We start from the raw sequence: 24,227 nt of genomic DNA, 5'->3' as shown, positions 1-24,227 counted from the left end.
TTTTGAACTGAGGGGGGGACCCCGGCAAACCCGGCGGAGGGATGCTGTTTTCTCCGGAGTCGTGGGTGGGCATGTCCGTGCCTGCCGGCTCAGGAATGGGATGGCAGCGGGAAGGGAAAATGAGAAAGGCACGCCCGGGTCATGTGCGCCTCGGCATCTAGATCAGAGGGAGGATTCACTGCTGGGGAGGCTAATTTTAGGTGTTTTAATTTTAGCTGCTCCCAGATGCCTCTTAAGGTTGGCTCTCTTCAGGCTTTAACGAACCCCGCATTGAAAAAAACATTTTTCCGGAGGCATAAATATATGGAAGTGCTCTTCAGGAGCACGGGAGGCTGCTGAATCCTGCCCTTGCCCTCCCGCAGTGAGAACGCTGCGGGGGTTTCGAGGCGGCAGCTTTTGGCGAGGCTGGAGGCGATGCCAGGGGCTCGGAGGGCTCGCTGCGGAGCCGGGGCGCAGCGGCGCGCGGAGCTCTGGCCATCTCCCACGCAGACGCCGCGCCCCGAAAGGAAGCGGGACGACACGCCGCAGCGAGCAAACGCTGGCGTGTTTGGATAATTCGGGGTTTACGGCCGAGGTCGGGCGCTGGGACAGGGGCCATCATCCTGCCCAGCCCGGGGGCATTTCCCCAGCGCATCCTCTTGCTCCGCGAGCAGCCGTTGCGGTGCTCAGCTTACAGAAAATGGTCGGCACCGTTTCTTTTATCCTCAAGCACCAACCTTTCCTCCAAATAACCGGAAGATGCACTTCGACCCGGTAGCCTCCCGAACTTCCTCATCCGCCCACACCTGATGCACCTGCAGGATTTTGCACACGCGTCGACCTCCGCGTGCAGGATTTTGCAAGTGTCACAGCCCTGGACACCTATAGGAATAAAATAGAGTAAATCCTAAATTTAAGTTACGCAAAGAAAGCGATGAGCCCGTGGACAAAGAGACCATTTGGGGTTTTTTTGTTGCTAGCCGGCTTTTTTAATCCGAGCACTTCGGGGCTTGCTCAGGTCTGAGCCGAAGCGTTGGGTTTGCCTATGGCTCATCACACGCTCGCTTTCTTTTAAATCAGTATTTTATTTGCGGGAGGACAGCACCCATGCCTCCGTCAGCAGTGTCGGGCTGGTTGATGGGGTTTGAGGCTTTAGCTTTCCACTTCAGTCTTTCTCACGGCAATAATATTAATTGCGAACGCTGGCGTGCTTTTCCCTCTCAGTTCTTCTTGGGAACAGCTTTCCAATATTCTAAGTATAAGCACCAGGACAAAGCCTCGTTAAATACCTGATTTTCTTTTCATTGCTGGCGAACAGCAAAGGGAAGGCGCGGGTATCGTCCGCCTTGCTCCGATGCCTGGACCGCATCTCTGCTGGAAAAAACCTTGCCAGGAAAAGCAAGGAGGACCAGCAGCATTTTAGCATTGCTTTTTTTTTTTTTTTTTTTTTTTTGCTGGTGGGGCAGCGGGGGCTCTGGCTCATCCTGCGGCCATTTACCAGCCTCTGGGCTGCACGGCAGAGGAACGGTTCTTTTATCCAGTCTCTTCCTATAGTTTCCCAGGGAAATATTTGTGTGCTGGGGGGAAAGAGTCCTTCTAGCAACACGAACCTTGCCCGCGCGCTGTCTCGGCACAGCTGCGCTTTACTTCTGTAAAACTTGGGTGGAAGCTGCTCCTAGCATGGTGCCGGGAGCTGTTTGACCTAAGAAGTCGGGGTTGCGTTTTGGTGCCGCGATTCTCCCCTCTTCTGGTCCCTGTACTCTCGGGAAGCCGCTCCCTGCCGGCTCGCTTAATTGCACGGGGTATTGATCTCAGGGCTCGCGTTTAATTCCCATTTCTACGGGGCGGCAATGAGCGCTCACGTGCTGAGCACAGGTTTGCTAAGGAATTATTGGCCTTTGTGCCGCGCTCCGCTTTCGCTTGCAGCCCGTCTTCCCCCACCTCTGTCAAATACTCCCTTGGAAATGTTTAAACTCTGCCTAAAATATGACTTCAGGTGAACAATTCCGGCTCCTCTTTAAAGAGAAATGAATATCTAAAGATGCAATCTGGACCGCCGGAGGAGGAGAGAGCGGCCGGGGCAGGTTTGGCAGCCCAGGGGCTGCTGGATGCGCCTGTCCCTGCCCTCCCCTGGGGCTGCTGGCACCGAGCCCCCGTAGGAAACCCTCCGGGCAGGGCAGCAAGGGCTCATCCCAAATGCGTCTCTGCTCACCCAGCCAAAAAAAAAAAAAAGCTTTGGGCTGGGGAGTTTACGGCACGAAGAGATGGCTCTGCCCCAAACCACCGCTGGGACTGCATCTGCTGCCCTCCCCAGCACCCTCCCCATCCTGGGGACTTCCTTCCTCCCTTTTTCCTGCCTTTCTAATCTCCCTTTTCCACCTCCTCCGGGCTGCATTAACCCCAGTTTTGCCATTTTCAGGCTTTTAATCCCACCGTGTGGGGATGCTGCAAACCGTACCGGGGAGCAGCTGATGCCCCCGGAGAGGGACGCCCCGTCTGCGGTCCACGACGCGCGTGGCAGCATCTTCCAGCGCGGATGCTCCCGGCCTCATTGCAGAGGCCTGTGCCGCGCGAAACCCTCATTTTAAAGTCTTTTTTCCTCCTGCCGCCAATTTTCAACGTGGAAGGAAATAGCACAAGGAGGGGTTGAGCACAGGTTCAATCCAAATTTGTCTTTGCAGGCGCTTGGGCTGCGTGCCCTTGGGACTGGCTGTCTCCCGCCTGTCTCGGCAGCGTTGGTGTCTTGACAGCAAGCTGCTGTCCTCCAGCGTTTGCTCTTTCTGACCCGGGAAGCCCTCAGAGGTGGGATTTGCCGCTTGCCCTCCAGAAGTGGAGCGCAGAGCCGCTGCTACAATAGGTTGCCTTGATCTCGCAAGAAAAAGCAAATAATTATCAAAGTGCTGAACGTGCTACGCTGGAAAGGCCGTAGGTAAATCCTTCCCGAAGGACACAGTTGAGACGCGACGGCTTCAACCACTTTTTTCCGACCGGCAAAGAGAAGGGAAAACCCATCCCTGCAGGAAAACCCAGGCGGAAAGGAGCCTGTAGCCGTGCAAACTTTGGCTTTGGGTGGAGGATTGCACGGGGGCGAGCAGCGCGGCTCCAAAACAACGTCGCCCGGGGAAAAGCCGAGAACAACCCTTCAGCGTCTGCGAGGACGGGAAGGCAGCACTTGGGAAAGAAAGGGGAAAGGGAAGGAGGAGGGGAAGGGGAAAAGGCAGCTGGAGGGAGGCGGGGGTGGAAGGAGGAAGGCACCGGGGTGCTGCCATGGTGTGGGCGATCGCTGAAGCTCGTCCGTGCCACCCCGTCGCCCGGTCGTGCTCCCCTCCGTATTTTTAGAAGGTCTTGGTGGCCAACAGAGGTGGAAAATAACAGCCAGAGCGCCTCAGCCCGCCTGTTCCTGATGATTTCGGCAACCTCCAGCCTGTCACTGTTTTCGCACCATCAATTTCCAGTGACTCTCCTTTCCCGAGCATCCTCCTCTCCTCGCCTCCCGAGGAGAAAGTGCGTCCTGATCGCTCCACGCAATGAGGGCTCGGGCTCCTCAGCTTCAAAAAATAATAAAATACAGGATCGCAGCTGCTTTATGCCAAGGCACTTCGTTTCAGTCTCAGCTGTAATGGTACTGCTGCACGTGCGAACCGCTTGTGCATTAATATTTTTTTAACGCTCCATTTTTTAACGAGCAATTCTGGTGCCACTTTCAGTATGAAAAGTAATAGGCTGGTTTCCCTTCCGGACTATTCCTTCCTGGGAATGAAAAAGGAGCTGCCGGCAGTAACAACTCCCAGGCTGAAGGGAAAAGTCTTTTCTAAGAAAAATAATCCGAGTAAATCACCTTTCAAGAAAGAACCGAGCACTTAGTGCTTATTTAGCCGAGATGCTGCAAGGGCTACGCTGGCGGCCCGGCCCACCGCGCGTGCACGTCCGTCTCTCTCTGCAATGTATATGTACATATATATATATGTATTTTGGTCACCCACTTTTTATCCCAGTCGTTGAAACTGCCACGGGGGTGGGACGCCAGTTTGACCTGGCACCCCAAATCCCCGCGCCTCCCCCATGCTGCATCCCCAGGGCCATGGTGGTGCCTCTGCAGCCTCCCTTGCTGCACCCTGTCTCCTGGCACCCCCTCCCCTCCTGCACCCCACCTCCTGCACCCTACTGCACCCCCTCCCCTACTGCACCCCCTCCCCTCCTGCACCCCACCTCCTGCACCCTACTGCACCCCCTCCCCTACTGCACCCCCTCCCCTACTGCACCCCACCTCCTGCACCCCCTCCCCTCCTGCACCCTACCGCACCCCCTCCCCTCCTGCACCCATCCCCTCCTGCGCCCCCTCCCCTCCTGCACCCCTTCCCCTACTGGGCCCCCTCCCCTACTGCACCCCAACTCTTGCACCCCCTCCCCTACTGCGCCCCCTCCCCTCCTGCACCCTACCGCACCCCCTCCCCTCCTGCACCCTACCGCACCCCCTCCCCTCCTGCACCCATCCCCTCCTGCGCCCCCTCCCCTCCTGCGCCCCCTCCCGTACTGGGCCCTCTCCCCTCCTGCACCCCACCTCCTGCACCCCTTCCGCTACTGCACCCCCTCCCCTCCTGCACCCCACCTCCTGCACCCCCTCCCCTACTGCACCCCCTCCCCTCCTGCACCCCCTCCCCTAATGCACCCCCTCCCCTCCTGCACCCTCTCTCCCTGCACCCCCTCCCCTCCTGCACCCCCTCCCCTACTGCACCCCCTCCCCTCCTGCACCCCCTCCCCTACTGCACCCCCTCCCATACTGCACCCATCCCCTCCTGCACCCCACCTCCCGCAGCCCCTCCCCTCCTGCACCCCCTCCCCTTCAGCACCCTCTCCCTGCTGCACCCCGCCTCCCTGCACCCCTGTCCTCTAGCGCACCCTCTCCCCGGTGCACCCCCTCCCCTCCTGCACCCCCTCCCCTCCTGCACCCCACCTCCTGCACCCCCTCCCCTAATGCACCCCCTCCCCTCCTGCACCCTCTCCCCTAACGCACCCCCTCCCCGGTGCACCCCCTCCCCTACTGCACCCCCTCCCATCCTGCACCCCACCTCCTGCACCCCCTCCCCTAATGCACCCCCTCCCCTCCTGCACCCTCTCCCCTAATGCACCCCCTCCCCGGTGCACCCCCTCCCCTCCTGCACCCCCTCCCATCCTGCACCCCACCTCCTGCACCCCCTCCCCTAATGCACCCCCTCCCCTACTGCACCCCCTCCCCTAATGCACCCCCTCCCCTCCTGCACCCCTCCCCTACTGCACCCTCTCTCCCTGCACCCCTCCCCTCCTGCACCCCCACCCCCGGGCACCCCTCCCCGGTGCACCCCGCACCCCCCCGCGCCGCTCCCGGCCCCGCCCCGGGGCTGGCCCCGCCCCCTCGCCGGCCCCGCCCCCGACGCGGCCCCGCCCCCGGCCCCGCCCCGCGGCGCCCTGCCCAGGAGTTTCCCTGCCCTCTAGCCCGGGCGCGGCCCCGCCCACCGCCGGCGGGGGAGGGAAGGCAGCGACCAATCGCCTCTCCGGGCACGGCCTCCGCGCCGCGCCGATTGGCGGCCCCGGCCTGGCTTGACGAGCCCCGGGCCGGCGAGGGGGCCGCTCCGATTGGTCGCCGCCTCCGGCCGGCCCCGCCCCCCCGCTGCCCCCCCCCCCCCCCGCTCCCGCCCGGGCGGCAGCAGCAACCGCCGCCGCCGCCGCAGCGTGAGGCGGCTCCAGCGGCGCGATGGCGGCCACGGCGGGCAGATCGCTGCCGCTCCTCCTCTGCCGCCGCCCCGCCGCGCTGACGGCAGCCGGCTGCTTCCCGGCGCTGGGGCGGCGCCGCCAGCAGCAGCAGCAGCGGCACCGGACGGTGAGCGAGGCGGCAGCCGTGCCCTTCAGGCGGCGGCCGGCTGAGGCGGGCGCGGTGCCGGCAAGCCGCCGGCGTTCAGGGCGGGGGGGGGGGGGGGGCGCGCGTTTTCCTTAGCGCCGTCGCCGAGCGCAAGCCCCCGGCCCCTCTCCGGTGGCGGGCAGCTCGCCGGGCCCTCCCGCCGTGGGGAGAAGCGGGGCTCCCCGCCCTGCGCCGCGCCGGTTCCTTCCCCCCCCGCGCTCTGGGGCGGGAGCGGCCCGGCGTGGCCCGCGGTCCCGGGGCCGGGCTCCCGGGGCGGGGGTCGGTGCCGGCGGGGCGCGGCCGCCAGGTGGCGCGCGGGGCCGCGGCAGCGGGGGGGGGGGGGGGGGGGCCGGTACCCCCGGTTTGGGGGGGGGGGGGGGGTCGGGCGTCGGCCGCGGGCCCCGGGCACGGACGGGAGAGGGCGAGCGGCGGTGCCCACGGCGTCCTCACCGCCTTTTTTTACTCCTTTTCCTCTTTTTTTGCCGCCCCCCCCCCCCCCCCTCAAGGTCAGCCAGGGGAGAGGCACTCGGGGGGCTCCCCAAATCCCCCCCGAGGGGGTGCCCTCCAGGTCGGTGTGGCTCGCGAGAGGGCTGCGTGTGCAAAAAAAAAAAACCAACCCCAAAAAGCCCCACAAAAGGCAATTTTTTATTTGCTTCCCCGGCAGAAGCAGCGCGCTTCGTGGCTTCGCCAGAAGAGAGAAGGCTGGCAGCACATGCCTTGCTTACTGTGTCTCTTAGGGCGGAAAAAAATCCGTGTAAAGGCGGCAGGTTGCGTCTTGGAGCTCGAAAGATTTGCTAAAAATACCGGGTGATTTTCCTTTTTTTTTTTTTTTTTTTTTTTTTTTTAAAAATCTCTTTAAACTAAGGGAACAGTACGTAACGGTGGGATACTCTTCTAGCTTTCGCCACAATCTGTTTTATTGCTGCCTATAAAAAAAAAAAAAGCTGCCGTCGGAGGTGCGCACCTGCCACTCACTTGTTGTTCTGCTGAAGCAACTCGTCGCGGAACTGCGGGAAGGCACCCGGATCGCGCGGTAGCGGGGTGATGGAGCAGGGCTCCGAGCTCCGCTGGAACGGCAGATAGAGCGCTAGGGCACTGTTCGCAGAGCAGCGAAGCCTTGCGCCTTCACGGTGCCGGCAGTTCCCCCGACGGCGTCGGCACGTTGTCACGGCGCTGGGATGCCGGAGGTTGTGTCGCTATCGAGCGTCTCGATGGCATCGGTCCCGTATTTGCCGCGCGGTCGTTCGCGTGCGTGAAGTGTGGCTTGTGCAGCGCTGACTTCAGACTTTGGAAATACCAACCCGGTAAGTGAGGCCAGCGGTACCCCGGGTTCCGGTCAGGTGTGGAAGAGCCTTTTCAGCTTTCGGAGTTATCGTTTAAGTTGTCGCTTTTTTGCACTCTCTCGCCCGGAAAATATTAAATTATCTAAATTTAAGTTGACCTTTGCGATTAATTTAACAAAGACATTCGTGCTTGATTCCGCTCATCAGGCTAAGCGTAGCAGTAAATGTACAAGAAGATTAAAAGCAACCACTAAAAAATATCCCGAATCTCTTGCGTTCATCTGGGATGCTTTGCTGCCGCTGTGGCCCTAGCTGAGCGGTGTGGGCACGCTCAGGAGGACGCGAAAATTGCGCTGGCTAAGCCGTCTGCTTCAGGTGCTCGGGGAAGAAGGAGGATTTCGCCTGTGTCCTGCGGACCGATCGTTAGAAAGTTCTTCTGCCTTTGATACCCGTTGGGTTATGCTGTTTGATTTTTGGCAGCTTGGCTGTTGGCCATTTGTGGTGTTGCAGTGGTTAGTTTTGGGGGTTTTCTCCCTTTTCAGTCGGGAGATTGTACGCAAGTCAGCTCAGTTGGCGTTAAATGGCAAAGTGTGCCTGTGAACCTGGTGACCAAGTGCAAGCTTGCTCGGAGCAGGTCGGTACCCGGTATTCTGACTGTTCCTTTTGACAGAATCCGTAATGTGCGTATTTATCTTCTCGCAGAAAAGATGAGTTATCCTTTCCATCGCGCTGCGCTTGAGAAACTATGTGGACTGGTGGGAGAGAGTAGAGACCCGAGAGCTGCTGAATGCTAGAATAAACGATCTCCAAGGGGAAATTACAGGAACTGGAGCTCTTCATAATAAAGAGAAAATCGAAAGGAGGTTGCTGCAAAGAGGCAGAAAACCAGAAAAATCTGTGTTGGGTAGGAGAAGTAATGGGCTTACAGTGCGAGAAGAGGGATTTGGTTAGGTGCTGGGAATCTTTTTACTGACAGTAAGGGCAGTGAAATGCTGAATTATTTCCTGGGAAAGGTGTTCAATCCTCATTACTGGAGGTGGCTAGGACAGGTTAGACTCACATCAATCCGTTAGGGCTGATGAAGAATTGATCCTGCTCTGTGACAGGACTGGACCGTATAAGCTGCCTGAGTCGATAGATGATGTGAGTCAAAAGGTAGGAAGAGTTTGTGTAATTAATAGAGTGATTATATTAGCTATGTCTGTGCGGTATTGTTTTTAGTACAATAATTCTATTCAGTTACTTCTCAGGATGGCTGGTTTCTGGCAGAGGTGATAAATTAAATGGGCTTTCTTGAAGCAGGGCGGAAATGCTAAATGGTCTTATGGATGAGTTCTTTCCAAAGGGATATAAAATATGCTGGAAGGGCCTGGACCAATTGACCGGACTGCTGTGGGAGAACAGTACTTTAAAACAAACCAAGCAACCCCCTCCGGATGGGTAAAGGGTAAGGAATGAGGCTGTGATAACATCAAACAGTAGCAAGGGCAAGGAGGTCCGCACTCTTGAATAAATACTTGGTTTATGAAGGTCCAGGCGGGAATACAGTTATACTGGGAGACACAGGGCTTGAATGAAGCATTCACAGCTTGCTTAGGAGTTTTGAAAGCTGAGAGAGTTGGGAAAGGTCAGCGGGCTCAGCGTATCGATGTGGGGTTACGGAGGACGCGGCGAGTCTCCACGTTCTCTCCTGGCTGAACGGTATCTCTCACGGGGTGTGAGGGACCTTGGGAGGAGGATGCGGAACATTTGAATGAGAAATTCAGTTATTGATCTCCGAATAGGAGGAAGCAGGCAGGAGGAAGCGTTTGCTGATACTCCTGAATTTCCTCTCTGAAAGAGGTGATGCTGTGCCTCGCAGGATGACTGCGAGCGGCAAGGAGAGAGCCATTTGGCGTCACCATGTTGCAAGTAGGGCTGGAGCATCCATAGTGTCGGAAGAATACGGCAGGGCTGACTAAATGGACTTATAGGAGAAGTATCTGCGGCTGCACCTCTTTCCGCTCTCCCAGTCTCGCTTACGCATACGTGAGAGCGGAGGAAGCCTTGTGGAGGAGGAGAGAAAGTCAGCAAGCACCTTTGCAGCGGAGAAACCGCAGAAGTAGGCTGGAGGGGTTGCAACGCCGGGGGGAGCGGGGTGGACGGCTGCGGCTTTGGAGGTGAGCACGGCCGGATAGTTTGCGGAGCGAAACATCAGTGGAATTGGTGTTTGTGTTAAATTGGTGCTGTAAGCGCTTCCTCGCTGGGAGGGAGCTGTGGAGATCTGCGTTGCCGGGAGGTCGCGTGTGGAGGCGGGAGGGGAGAGAGGCAGTTTGTTTCATCGGGCCAAGGTAACTTCTGCTGGTGGGAAGGCCAGAAATGGCAAAAGTTGGTATCATCAAGCAAGATGAGGTGGAACAAAAGTATTGTGCGCGGTTTCTTTTTCTGTACGCCAGCTAGATGCGAGAAGTGGCGGAGGATGGAGAAGCAGCAAGAGTGGCGAGGAGGAGCCCGGCTGGTGCCGCTCAGCAGAGGGTTGGGCTCTTAGAAGCTGTGCCATGGGGTACGGGCGCACGGTCCTGCACACGGACTTTTTAAGCAACGGGAGCGGAACCGGGATGGAGCCAAGTGCTTGGTGGGCGATTAGGTGGCGTTTCTCAGTTTAGTGGCGTCTGCTAGGTTATAAGCTGGTGGGAAGCATTGCAGCCGTAAATCACAATACTACCTACTAATTAAGGCCCTTGTCCTGCTGTAATTTCTGGTGCTGAATAGAAAAACTGCTGCTATTTTCCTGTTAGACCGCTTGCCCCCAGGGGAGCGTGGAGAGAGGAGGGAAGTGGATGTTCCTTGGAGGAAACTTCCTTATGAAGAAGGGGAAGCCCGTTCTTTGACCCCTGCTTGTTCTGGGTACCGTGGGTGTTGAGGGCAAGCTGCCAACGGCGAGAGCTCCGCACCGCTGAGATGCGGTGGGGCTGGGAAGCAGTCCTTTGTGAAAAAGGTTGGCAAAGAAGTACGCTATAAACGTTTCTCAAATACGCGGTGGCAGACAAAGGCCTTAAGTAAAATGCTCTGCTTTTGCGTATTGAATGCCTAATCTTTGCGGCTTTCTTCCTACAAAGATGAGAATCTCTTGTTAATGAGTTTCTTAGGGTGTATGGCCAGTGGTTGAGTGACGTTGGATTGGTATGTAATGGGCTGGTTCAGATCTGGAAAATAATACCTGTAGAAAATCAAGGGCTTGGCTGTAGGTGGCATTCCTACGGTAGTTAATCCTGGCAATTCTGGGTATATCAGGAAAAATTATTCCTAGTTGACGACTCCTAAGCTTAAAAAGGAAAAATCGAACCTGATTGAACTGCAGCCAAATTTCAAGTAGTTACCGGGCAGCCTGCAGGTTTTTATCTCTGCTCCGGATGAGGACCAGGATGGGCTGCGTCAGTCGGTCCTCCAAGCAAGGATTTTGGTGCAAGTAGCCCTGTAATGAGGATGCAGCAGAGAGTGTGTCCCGCAAAGACGAGAGGACTCTGTGCCAAGGAAAGGTGTCCCGGGATGCGAGAAGCCCCGGGAGGAAGGCGCAACGGACGTCGTGCTGGAGCCGTCCTTTACTTGGCGTACGCGCAATGCGCATTTGGTGACCGTTCCCCGCACCCCATGCTGTGGCTGAAACTGTTGCGGCATCAACTTCCAGAGAAGCTGTTGCTCAGCAGCATGGCAATAATTTCCCTGGTGGGTCCCTGTAGCCACCCCAAGCCCCTTGCTGTCACAAGCCACGGTTTATTGCTCTACTGTTGCCCATCTCTTGAAAGAAATTTATTTAGCAGATGAAGCTCGGGGCTCACGAAACGCACGTAGCAGCAAGGGTGGTGAGACTTGGAAGACTATTTTGGCGGGGTGTCTGTATTTTTGCTGAGGATGGAAACTGGCGGGCCGCTTTAATTAACTGAGCTTCTGTTTTTCTGACCTTGCGCACCGCTGGTGATAATTTTCAAATGAATGATGAAAAAGCTGAAGGACTGGTGGCTGTCCAGTGGTTTGAAGGGGCGTAAAACAATTGCTCTCGCCGGATCTTTGGCCGCGCTTGTTGCCTCCCCCGACCTCAAATGTCTCCCATGCTGGGACATCCCTCGGAGCGGTGGCATGCGTGCTGCAGACCAGGAAGAGATGCATCTGGTGTCGCTTCGGGAGTCAGGATGGGACGTGGCTTGCGCTGCAACATAAATAAACGCCAGCGCAGCAGAACATTTATGGTGTGAAGGAAGCCATAGGAAGAGTTGATTTGACCGTGAAGATGAATCTCTCCGCCAAACCTCCCTTTTCTCCTGCTTTTTCCCTCGCCTCCTTCCCACGCGCACACCCTTGCTGTCCCGCTCAATCCTCGCTCGCCTCGCCCTGGCAGAGGGTGGCCAAAGCGTAACCATTTCTTGTGGCTGTCGTTGCCCGCTCCAGTGCTGCCTAAATTGATTAAAATGCACGGCTAAGCCAGGTCTGCTGCCTCATACCGGATTTACTGCCCCAGGGAAGGCTACGGCTCAATGCTATTTTGAAAGGTTCAGAAGGGAAGAAAACTTTTTCAATGTTTTTACTTCAAATGAGAGGAGGGAATCTGCCCTTAGCTAATTCTAGAGCAATGAGATACTAGTACTAAGTTGAAAATTTCATGCTTTTTAGCTTTTTTGTTAATTGTGTTGGGATTTTTTTTTTTTTCCACAAACAAAAATTTAGAGGGGGATGACCAGTGTGTGAAACATTCTCTTAATCATACTCATTCTTACAGAGAAAACTGAGTTTTGAAGGGAGGCTGAATTTAAAAAAAAAAAAAAAAAAAAAAAAAGGGCATTTTGTAGTTTTTGCTGTGCCTGTTCATTTAGCGAATAGGAAAAAAGCTTTACTCGATAGTGTCCAGAGAACACCCTTCCAGGGCTCTCTTTATGTGAAAGAGGAGTGCTGTATAGAAAGGAGTAGGTTGGGATTTTTTGACAATTATTTGATGATACTACTTTTTTTTTTTTTTTTTTTTTAATTTATAACTCAGCCTGGGGGAATAATCAAGACTTTGTATGTAGGGTCTGTGATGGGAAAGGAAGTTACAGTCATGGTAAAATTGATCCAGTCGTTAATACAAAAATTTCAGGACAGATCTCTTTCCCTATGGGGAGTGTTTCTCAGCTGCCCTCAGGCAGGGTGGGTCTAGCTCTCCTTACCACAGTCAAGGCTGAAAAAGAAAAAGAAAAAAAAAAAAAAAATTCTTCATTTTCTAAAGCTGTTTTTAGACTGATCCTAAAGATGAAACTTTCTGCGCGATCAGGTCCCACCCAGTCTCGAGGGTGAAATATAACTTCTACAATTTCGTTTCAGATTAGTGCTATGAGTCACTTGTTTGCCGTTCTGTAAAATAGCATACAGGTGACACAAATCTGTAATTTACATTACTCTCCCATTTGTAGGTCCATGGAAATGTAGAAATGGTTGTAGATTTTGGGTGACTTTTTTTTTTTTATTTTATTTTATTTTATTTCCTTATTTATTGTAGTGTCAGCTGGTGGTCACTCTTCCTGAGATCCCAACTGCTGCTTTCTGCTCCCATGGCCTCTGGTAGCCCTGCGTGGAATAAGGATCTGTCCTTGACAATTTTCTTAGATGAAACTGTGTGCTCTCTGCTCACCATGGAGGAATACTTCTAATGTCTGGAGTGCTCTCGGAGTGAGAGACCACCTGTGATATTGCTGATGGTGGTTTTCATCACATTTTGGTACTCGCTTTTTGAGGGCGAGCTAGAGCGATCTGGCTTTAAGGACTGTTTTGTCCTTGAGTATTTAATGATGAAAAGAAAATTACTCGTCCCTTTTCTATTAAAGTTTTGGCAAAGGGTTTTCTTCCTGTTATTAAGGTCTCAATTGGTCATCAAAATGAGATGTCATTTTAATGAAGATGAAAATACGCAGCACTTGAACGCGATGTGGAATGATTTTCCAGTAGGGCAAGCCTATGGGGTATCGCTTATGTCTCATGTAAAATACGAAGCATGTCTGCTATCTTTTTCTGCATTCTTGGCAGCTCTTAAGGCATTAGGAAATATAGAACAACTTGCATAAGCAGGACAGGAAAAAAACACGGCGAAGAAGCTTGTTTCAGCGATTCGCTTTTGTTGGCTTCCCCAGGAGGAAGGGACTGCCGTGCGGCGAGGAAACTGTCAGATCTCTGAAACTGCTTATTGGGATAATTAAAACCTGAATTTCACTTGGATACATAACTTAGGAAGGATCTACTTGGGGGGCTTACCACCATAAAATACCCTCTGGGTGATTGTCAGTCTTGCGTTCTGTCCTGCAGCCTGCTGGGAATAAAATAATTCACTCTGAAGTCATAGCCTAAGAAGTTTTATGGGGTTTAAGAAAAGCTTTGCGGAACGTATTGCTGTTTTGAGAGGACTTTGGAATAATGCTATGGTAACAACTTTGCTTGTTTACATCGCATAGGTCCCAAGATATGTATGTAGCTTGCTGCTCCTTCCATTATCCGAAGCTTACGCAGACTCCAAGTGGTGTGAGGTTGTAGAAATGGGCTGGGGGAGAATGGTCGCCAGATAAAAGTGGTGAGCCTTGGCTTTGCAACGTACCTCGGAGCTGGACACCTGGGGACACCTGAGCGCTGTCGGATGGTACCGCAGAGAGCTGCTCACTGCAGGGCACCTGAGCCTGGAGTTCGGTGAGGATACCTTTGCTAGTGGATTTAACTTGAGTTAGTTGACGTACCCGGGTTAGAAGGAGGAATGCAAAATAACTGGATTTCTTGGATCGACGTGCATGCAATTTCAGGTGGGGAAGCTCACTGAGCAGTTCATGAGTGAAGTGACTGTAGGGTTGGTGGCCGGCAAGCAGCATCCTTTCCTTCCAGTTTGAGAGGGGAGTTTCCAGCTCATCCTCCAATTTTCTAGGTCAGTTGATGGCAAAGAGTCTAAAGTTGCTCTGTGTTTGCTCCGTTCTGCGTCACTCTATTACCTTGAGAAGCACCATGCTAGGCAAAGCTTTCCTTCTTTTATTTTGTTACAAAGAACGTCATGTTTCCCTAAGCTGCATAGTGAGTTTATTTGGATGAGCTCATGTCAATTATTACTGTACCTTGGAGCTGATAAGGAAAAATGTGTTCCCTGAACGTAGTAATGGAGACGGCTTGTTTCTACATTTGAGACTTGGATGTTTTGGAAATGGCTGGGAGAGCAACTTGAAGAGCCGTTCAGTTAGAACCCGACATATGGTCCTTGTAAATTCATGGCTTTGTCAATAGTTTGTAAAAGGTATAGCTTCCGATGAGCAGGAGGTAGGTACTCCCTTGACATATGGGCTTGCTCGCTGTCAGCTGAAACGTGAATTGGTGGTGTCTGCTGAACCGTGACTGTTTATTCCTTGTCGGCTGCTCTGCTCTTCTACGTGCTTTCCTTCAACTGCACACCTACCTTCACTTGGCTTATGTACCGTAGACCCCCTCGTTAAGGCACGGTGATAATTGTCCTAAGCCCTCATTTGCTTCTGCCGAAGATGACTTCTAATGATGCTGCGTTCTTTTTGATTTGCGGCTGAAATCTGTAGGATGAATAGCAAATGGATGTTCATCAGCCAGAATGCAGGCTGTGAAATTTAATCAGAATAGTGGACTCTAAGGTATGTCTCGAAATTAAAGAAAGTAGTTATGACAGGTTATTGTAAAAGGAAATTGAGTGCTTCTCTCCACTTAAAACCATTTTTTAAAAATACATCCTCACAATTTATGTATGCAATTTTCCTTAGATGTTTGGATTTAATGATAGTGAGTTTTCCGACTGGCAAAGTAACTCCAAAAGCGAGTGTTTTAAATACTCCTCTGACAAGTGAAGATTTTAAGAGAAACTGGGCTGTCCAAGATAGCACAAGAGTGACGCAGGAACCTTTCAAGTTGTGTGTTAGAAAGCAATAGCTGGGGTCTGGTACGTAAAGCTTACCACTGAGAACAAATTGATATACCGTGTCCCATTCATGCTTTCTGGTTCTAGACAAAACTCAGACACAGTCAATATACAATGCAGCAGTAACCTCTTTAAAGTAATTTAAATTAATTGGGAACCTGTCAGAAACATTCTTGTGTGGGGGATAGATGGGAGGGGGAAGGCTGGCAGAGAAAGTCATTTCTTCCTGAAATAACAGCGAGCTGAAAAAGTGCAGTGACTTCCCAGGGGAAAAAACCGCGGTTCCTTTTTTGGAATGAAAACGCTCCAGTTTGCCACGTGACTTGGGAAATCCTCTTGGCTTCCCGCGGAGGGGAAAGGGGGAGTGGAACGTTGCGTCGGATGACAGAGCGTGGCATGTTTGTGATGCATAAGGGCATCTGCTGCGGAAAGAGCTCCCGAGGGAGGCTGCCGCTTGCTGCAAGGCTGTTCCTGTTATCCAGGGACTTGTTGCTAAGGCGATGATAACAGAAATCCCATTGTCTAAATATTGAGTAGATTGGATAATTACGCTAGTCCAGCGCTGTACGGATTTCTCCGAGTTTGGGGGCATCGTAGCTAATAGGAGAGCAGGATTCTTCGCTTGGGCTTTGGCGTAAGGGGTTCAATGGAACCCAATCTGCCCTCTACCTTAAGAAGCGTTGTATTACCGGCAGCGTGTATTGCTAGCAATGAAACGAACTCCAAATACTTCCCTCTGAATCAAAGGACTATATTAAAGAATTTTCCCTTCCTGTTGCAAGTTCCAGATAAGCCACTCTCGTACTTCACGAACTGCCTGGAAAACTCGGGACGGAGCGCTGCTTGGCTTTCATTCAGGCTCTGCTCAGCGCCGCGCATCGTGCAGAAGGACTGAGGGAGCAGAGGGCACGTTGCTTGAGACTATTTCCCGGCAAGGGAAGGCAAGGCAGTAGGAGTGAGCGTTACGTGAATACCCAGACTCCATTTTGGCCGCAGCATCGCATGAGATTGAACGTACTGGCTTACTTGCAGCCTGCCTGCTGCAAAATATCAGGTTGCTTAATCGGAGGTAACTTTGCTGCTTTGGGGCAGCAATTTTTTCCTGAAAAGCTTTTTCATTAATGGAGCTTTCTTCATCGTTTAAAAAGGCTGTTGCTAGAACTTCTTGCGCTCTTCAGAAGCATGTTACAATGCTTTTGCATATTGTTCACAGAATTTACTGACCAGACAGGTGAGGCGAGGCTCTGAAGGGAGAGAGATTTTGAAACATTTACTTTTAGGGTCTCACTGTGGACCTGTTTATTTGTGGGTTGGGGTTTTTTTTTTTTTTTTGACACCTGGAAAAGTGGTGTTGAAGGGAGAAACAGTTCCATGTGTTGAAATACCCATTCCTACTTGCTTGGCAGGGTGACCCGAGTCCGACTGCTAAGTAACAAGAAGCCGATGGCCCAAACCAGACCTTTGGTTTGAAGCCAAAAAGCCACGGATTTCTCTGACCACAAAGTTGAATAGAGTGATGGTGTCCAAGATAAAATTAATCTTAAGAATAATTTTATCCAAAGATAAAGAACATGACTCAGATTTGCACATGTACTCATTAAAAATAAATCACAATTTTGAATCAGCTAGTCACTCGTGTGTGTAGGAGTGACCATTTCCATATTTCCTTTTGGCATTTAATGCTCAAGAGAGTAATTTTAAACAAACAGTTTCCCAAAGTACTCCTCTTCATTATTTAGCTAGATTGAGTAGGGCAGGATATGAGACTATGCAGATACGGTCTTCTGAGTTGGCAAGGATGCTGTAAGAAAGGACTTTGAGAAAAGCATTAATAACACACGGGCACTTGTGAAATGAATTGTTTTGCAAATAGCATTTTGAACAGATGTTGGTTTTTTTATCTTTCTCCAAAGGTGGGTTGTTTCTGTTGACTGTTCCCGTACGCCATTCAGTTTTTCTCTACGTAGCAGCCCCTCTTTTTGTGTGAATGTCTGCTTGTAGCTACAGCATCATGCTTTTTTCCTTTTGCAGGCAATGATACACACATTATATCTGTTGCAGGACATCCTTCTCTCTCCTGTCCCAAGCGTGCTGGTAACACCCAGCTCCAGTTCGAGTAGAGTGCCAAGGGCTTTGGATCTAGGGCAGTGAGTTTGGTGGAGATGCTGTTTTCATGACCTACTTCTTTGGCAAGCATGGAGGTAAAAACTGCTCTTGGTGGCTCGGACGAGAGATTCAGGCTTCTTTTTGTCTCGTGCTGAAAAATAACCAGGCTCTGGTTTGATATAGTCTTACTCCTCAAGGTTAGGAACTGGGTTTCCCCTGAATTAGTCAAGTGTCAGTGAAGAGGAGAGGAATAGATGAGAACACCGAAGCACAGAACAGTGTTGCTTTCAACATTTAAAACAAGCACTCTCTTTCTTCTAAGGAATTGTTTGTTATTGTGGTCAGTCAGATGTAATTAATTTCTTAGTTTGTCCTTCAAAGAGAGGTAGGTGTTTAATTGACTAATCCTAAACACTTTTATCGACGCTTTTACTTTCATTTAGGAGATTTGGCAACACTCATAAAGCTGAATTGCTATGATTTGCCTGACATTTTATAGAGTGCACCATAGAGCACTGTTTGTTCTTGGAATTACAATGTTGAAACACCACAGTGCTTCTCAAGGCAGTATTTACGTAATTTGTGTGGATTTCTACGCTAGATGGAATCTGCATCGCCATGTGACAAGCAAATAATAGGTATATCTTCATGTTCACTGTGTATTCCAACTAGTTAGTATACGAGTTGGATGGCAGCAGAGCTTTGTTTGCCTCCTTGAGGATGTGATTTTTTTTCTAGCCCCAAGTTAGAGCTGTTGATGCTTCAAGCAGGATTCTGACTCGTGAACACTGACAAGTTTTCTTACAGTCTTGGGAACGTGGAAATACATGGCTCGCAGGCACATGAAGAAAGCAGAATTGCTAGCGTAGTGCTCTGAGACACCCTAGAGTACATGGGGACCCTGTATATGGGTGTCTAAGGAAGTCGACTGTGGAAACCTGCGTCTCGCTAGGGGTGCGGATCGTTACTCAAGTTTATCATTACTTTTTTAGCCTTGGCTAAAAAGTAAAGTACCCTTACCTCCTTTCCACTGAACACACACACACAAAAAAACCCCCCTCTGTTGTCTGGTAATTTTTTTTTAATGCGCTCCAGCTCTGTTACTCTGCCTCCTTCAAGCTTTTCTAAAGAAAACAAAGCAAAAAAAAAAAAAAAAAAAAAAAAAAAAAGGCTTTCAATCTTTTATTGTCCTAATTTCCAAGTTCAGGACGCTTTCAGTTTTCATAGTACTAACTAGTATCTCATGAATCTTTATTTTTTAGGTTAGGCTAATTTAATTCTCAAAAGTGTTTCCCTTTTTCTCCATTTGTAAGCATGAGGAAGTTTAACACACTTCTCCATGAGTTATTTTCGCCACAGTTTGCCTTGGAAAAAGCACTCTCTGAAACACTTCATTTGAAGACCCTTATACTTACCTGCTAGTGACTGGCTTGGTTTGTTAGCGCTGCAAATAATACGCGTGAAACTTGTTTAATCTAAAGCGATTAGAGTTACCATTTTATGAGTCGTGTTTACAGCTGCAGCTCTCCAGTTCTGGCTTTATCTCTGCGCTGGGATGAAGCTCGCACCTTAATATTAATTGTCAGTCATCGTAATCACCGAGTTATGTGAGGATTTCCCGTCCTCATTAGCAGTCTCTGCAAGCTTTCCAGCCTGAAGCTTATATGAATGAACAGATCTACCTCTAGCTTGTCTGTTGTCTGAAGAAATAGAACTAGTCAAAATAGAAGAAAAGTTGTATTTTTGTCGTTGTTGTTACTGTATCTTCTTTCCTACTGCAATGGTATTTTGCTGAGTCCCTCAGCTTCTGCTGTAGGCTGAGATGCACGAAGAGCTGGTACATAAACATGAGATAAGCACTGGAAATCTGTGCAACTGCTTGGTAGAGAAGTCTTGATTTACTGTATATTACCTGAATGTAAAAATCCTTCCAGCTCTCACCGTGAAAAATACCTACATAATTCATTGCAGAACTGAAAAATACTACACATGATAAAAGGACATTGTAAGTATAATAACTTCATCTTTTTTAAATCAGTTAGTGAAGTTCAAGTTGATCAATACTGCACTTCAGTTGATCAAATAAATCTTACTGACTCACTGGGAAGCTAGTTGTTTTCCAAGCTAGAGGAGAAGGAGACTTCCAGGCAGAAAATAAAAAAAAAAAAAAAAAAAGGGGGGGGGGGGGGGGAAGGAAAAAGAAAGGCAGATAAAGAATAAGATGCAGTTGAACTATTGTCATCTGTTCGTATTCTGCTTTGCCATCTATCATCATTATTATTATTATTAGAAGTATGGGAATTTGATGGCACATCAAAGCACTTCCTGATTTATATTTTGGTAACTTTGGTGCAAAGATGCTGTTCTTGCTCACCACTTAGTCTTTCTAGTGCTGTTGCTCCAATGTTACTTTTTCTCCCAGTGCTTAATAGCATACTCATAATCAGAAACACTTTTTTTTTCCTTCTGCCAGGGCTTTTATCTAGCAGTAGGGGTGTTTTCCCCATCCTTGCAGTGGGAATAAGACTACCACGTTATTGTGGGGCTACTAGTTGCACTTTTCCAAAAGAGTCTGAAGGAGCATGACCTTCCACATGACCCAACATAAAACATCTTAACTTTTAACAGTTATAATTGCTGTTTGCAGGCTTAATTGTGATGTGGCCTTTGCAGGTAAATAATCCGACAGGAGAAAAATAACCAGTCTCTGAGAAGATGCTCGCTTCTTTTCTACCCACAGCTCTCATCAGCCATTCACTATTTTTCCCTCTCCACAGTAATTAGGATTGAGCTGTGAAGCTCGACGTTTGAACGCAGTGTATTAACCCTTGTTTCCTGAAGAGGGGAGATGGGAAGGTGTGCCTTCATGATGCCTTCCCATGACTGGAGCGACAGTGCAAATGATCTGCTTTTTTGTCAGCTTTAGCTAGCGTTCATTGCTTTATAGAACGGCTTTTAGGTAATATTCAGGTAGAATTTAGAATAATAAAGTTGAATAAAACGCATGACAAAGCAATGTGAAGCTTTCCTTTCCTACTAAAAGCTTCTTGTTTCTTTTTTCTTATCAGTTGCATGGGAAGCATCCCGAGGTTCCTCAGCTGTAAGTACTGCTAATAGGGCAAGATGTTTTATCGGAAACACCTTTACATTGCAGTGTGGACCATACGAATTAGTTTTTGTAGGTATAATCTAGTGTCTGGTGCTTTCTTTGGAGTACAGGACCTCTTCTCTTTGGAGTAGCAGTCCCTGCCTCATCTGTCATGAGACAAGGAATCTCCCTGGATCCTGTGGAACAAAATGTAACTGTTGCATACGGGTTTTTTCGCCTTCAGCGGCTACTTAAATGAAAATTGCCTTTGGATCTCTGAAACAAGCCCCTCAGCGCTCCTTGTGACCTCTTTAGTCCACTGAGCACTATTTCTTTTGATTGCTAAGAGCTACTTCCAGTCCCTGTGATGCTGGAGGTAGCCTTGCTGCTGCCGTCTCAGGCGTGCCCTCCCTTGTATCTCTGGACGGGTGTGCGTCTAACGAGGTGCAATCTCACCTCGTACATCAGGCCGTCCTTCTTTCTTTCTAGCGCTTGTTCCGGTGTTTCTGAGATGCTGTGCCTCTCTGTAGAGCTACTGACTGTGACTAATGCCTTCCTTGCTGAAAAAGCTAAGTACCAGTAACTGGCAAGATTAATTTTATATAATGTGCTGACTTGATGCTCCAGAGCCTCCAATCGTAAATATGTCTCACTTTTGCACCTCTCCCCGTCCTCTCCCTTTTCTTCTGTCTTCCACCAAGCATAGTTTAAAAAAAAAACAAGACAGACCCAAACGGAGTACACAGTGGTGTAAAATGTCCACTTGATCCAGCACAAGCCATAATCTGTTGTTGTGTGCTGGTTACTACCAGCCTTACATTTCTATAAATTAATTTTTGCTTAATAAAAGCTGTAAAAGAATCCATGTGAAATAGCAAAAAAAAAAAAAAAAAATCCCCAAACAACTATGTTTTAGAGCATTGTTGGTTGACACATTTTGTTCATACCTTTCACTGACGGTAATTTTAGGAAAGAATCGTTACTTCCACTCGAATTCTTAGAGCTCTACTGGGAGGTTTTTGGGTAGCCTAAAACTTCTGGGGGTGGTTTTCATTCAGATTTTGTTGAAACTGATTTTTGGAACACCGAGTTGAAGATATGCGCTTCCAAACGTCTTATCTTACTGTACTTACTTTTCTAAACTAGGGTAATCTCATCATAACATGGAATTACTGTCAGTAAAACCATAATCTGGCTGACTGCTGTGATGCAGATTTAAATTGATACGCCATAAGTATTGCTAACAAATCACTTGCAGTGAACTGAGCAGGGCTTCAGCATCAAATATTTCTGGCTTGCTTCTTGTTTTATAAATTCAGATGAGATCAAATACCCCATGTCTGTTTGTGCAGTGGGTAGTTTAGGTGTAAGTTCCCTTACATTTTGCTGATTCCACATTCAAACTGGAAAATTACTTGTAATTTTTGAGTTTCAGGGCCATCGTGATTTTTTTTTTTTTTTCCTTGGGTTCTTCGAAAGCATTTTTTGGCAACAAACTGCTTTGCAAGGCATCCCTCATGAAGCTGGAAATGTTGGGCTGGACACAGCCTCACCAATTTTGTGGTTATGGTTACAGTACGCTCTGATTTCTATCTGTTTACTGTAGGAAAAGTTAATGTTTGGGTTGGAGGACCGCTCTGATCTCCCTTTAGAGGGTGTGAAGGCATTCGTACCTGCTTTTCATTAGCAAAAACTGGTGTTTGTGTGTTCGTCTGTCGATAAAAGTGTGCAGAATGACCAACTGGCTGTTCTCCAGGCTGTCAGGATAATTAAGTGTGGCTTAAGAGGCAGGAGCTGCAGGGTGACCCTGCCTGGGTTATACCTGCTGGTATAACTTATTTCACGCTGGCTCGGTAGTCGCCGGTGGCAGAGAGGCCTCGAAGGAAGGAATTTCTGCAGTTCCTGTGCTTCAGCTTTATGAATCCTTCCTTGTCTGGGTGCAAAATTGCTTTTCAGAGAAGGCTGAGGTGGGGCTGTGGGGATGCTCTCAGGTTTTCTGTAAGTAAATATTTGGTTTCTAAGAATCTCTGCCCTTCGAATGGTGACCTTTGAGTCATTACTGGAGTAAACGGCATGCTTCTTGGACCTCTTGAAGGATACTTGACCTACGACGTTAAACTGGCTTTTTGTTCCGATTTTAAAACTGCCTTTGGGATTGTGGAGTAGTTCATGTTGCAAGTGTGAGCTGGAAAGAAGGAAGTTTATCATCCGTCACACCGGTGTCGCTGAGCATCCGTGACCATAGCAGCACGCAAACAGACCGACACCAGGCTGCTTTGGTACGGGGTTTCTTTATGCAGCTCTCTAAGCAGAAATGGATCGTTATTTAATACCACTAAATGAAAGAAACGTAATTAGCATTAAGTTTACTAGCTGGAGATGTATAGTCCATAATAAATAGATGGCTGTATTTTTCAGAGATTGTATCAGCAGTGGATTTGCCATGAACTGATGACACGTCTACTTATGCGACATGGCAATAAAGAATAACGACCTCTGCAATTACAGTATTAGCACTGTTGTGCTCCAGGAAGTTGTCTTTGTGGCCTCGAACCTCCACACGTGGCTGCAGTAGCACGAGGGTTGGAGCTTGATTTGTATGCAGCGTAGTAGTTACGCCAGCGTGGCTGCTGCTGCGAAGGAAGCGTGCAATTTGTGTACGCTTCGGAAGAGCGCAGGAAGCTTGAAGGGCACAACTGATTACCAGCTGGGGAAACTATCCCTCTTTTCCAGCACCTACAAGGAAGGGAGTTTATATAGCTTCCAAAATTGGATGCCTCTACCATTGCAGTGTTTAGCTGGGTATTTTCCCATGCAACGGCTAGTAAACCTTTTCTTACTAAGTTTCAACATTTTATGGCAAAAATCCACAAACTGTTAGGATAGAGATTAAACCAATTAGCCACTTTGCTAATCTATTAAGGGAATTGGGTTTAAAAAAGAAATACAAGTACCAAGGGGGGGAACACAACGCAATCCCTTCTGTTGTGCCTTGTCTTTCTCTCTCTCCTACGGGGAGATGTTTCTGTCCCTCCAGCAGCTTTGCTTAGTGCTCAGGGCAAAACCAGCTGCGTAGAAAATGCCAGACTGACCTTGGTGCCTTTGGAGGGCCCAGTCCCACCTGGCCCAGGCTCCCCATTGCTGGTGGGAGGGTTGGTGCCCCTTAGGTCCATGAGGAGCAGCTGTGCTTGCAATGGCCCTGACCAAGGAGCACCTGTGGAAGGGGTCCTGGCTCCCCTGACGAGTCTGGGGTTTGGCATCAGGCGTGGGCTGAGCAGAGCAAAAAGGCTGCAGGAACAGCACTGCCTCGCTTGGCGTCGGCTTTCCCCTTCCTCGGCGTGCGGTAAGTGATACGGTTATTTTTGCCTAGAGGTCTCTGGGCTTCTGCTTGAATTGCCTTCCAAGTTACTTAATGTGTTGCGTTGTAATTTTACGTCCTCTAATCTTGTTATGTTGGGCTAGTGCTTGGGGTGTTAGGATGCTCGGTGGCTGGGGGAAGTAAGAAAGAAATTCTTTGTAGAGAAAGAATGCACCATTTACCACAGGGCGCTGGCCTGGGGGCAATAGTGTTTTTTGCCTTGCAAGCCTTGTTTTCTCTTCCAGCCTTTCTCCAGACCTCAAAGGCAGTGCATAACACTTGAAAACTATGGCATGGAGATTTTCAGAGGCTCTTATCCTTGTTTATACTTTAGTAATAACTTTGCGAGAAATCTCTAATTCGGGAGAAAACGTTTGGAAGCTTTACAGCCAACGTGATGTCTTGGTGGTTATGTGTGCGCTTAGGTCTAAGCGAGCCTTTTATATTGGCAGGGCAAGGGACAAAGAATAGCGTTTTCCAGTATGCAAGTGGTTGGATAAAGGAAATAAAGGTCATACTACGCGGTCATACTACACAAGTTTCTACCTGCTAGTTGGATTGTGTGATAGTGTGCTGAGTATGGTGTTTTTTAAAAAAAAAAAAAAAAAAGTATTGCCAAA

The 24,227-nt window shown here is 49.7% G+C and overlaps 1 protein-coding gene across 1 annotated transcript in view; it reads left to right on the top strand.

The window, feature by feature from the left end:
- Nucleotides 1–5,710: 5,710 nt before the first annotated feature.
- MCU (mitochondrial calcium uniporter) overlaps nucleotides 5,711–24,227 on the top strand; it is a 96,026-nt gene continuing 77,509 nt past the window's right edge. Inside the window, exon 1 of the mRNA XM_075717595.1 lies at nucleotides 5,711–5,836. Coding sequence (XP_075573710.1) covers nucleotides 5,711–5,836 — 126 coding nt within the window. The remainder of the gene's footprint in view (nucleotides 5,837–24,227) is intronic.

Source organism: Pelecanus crispus, chromosome 10, assembly GCF_030463565.1.
Source record: "Pelecanus crispus isolate bPelCri1 chromosome 10, bPelCri1.pri, whole genome shotgun sequence".
Lineage (NCBI taxonomy): Eukaryota > Metazoa > Chordata > Aves > Pelecaniformes > Pelecanidae > Pelecanus > Pelecanus crispus.
Note: the sequence above shows the minus strand (reverse complement) of the source record. Positions and strands in the feature narration are given on the sequence as shown.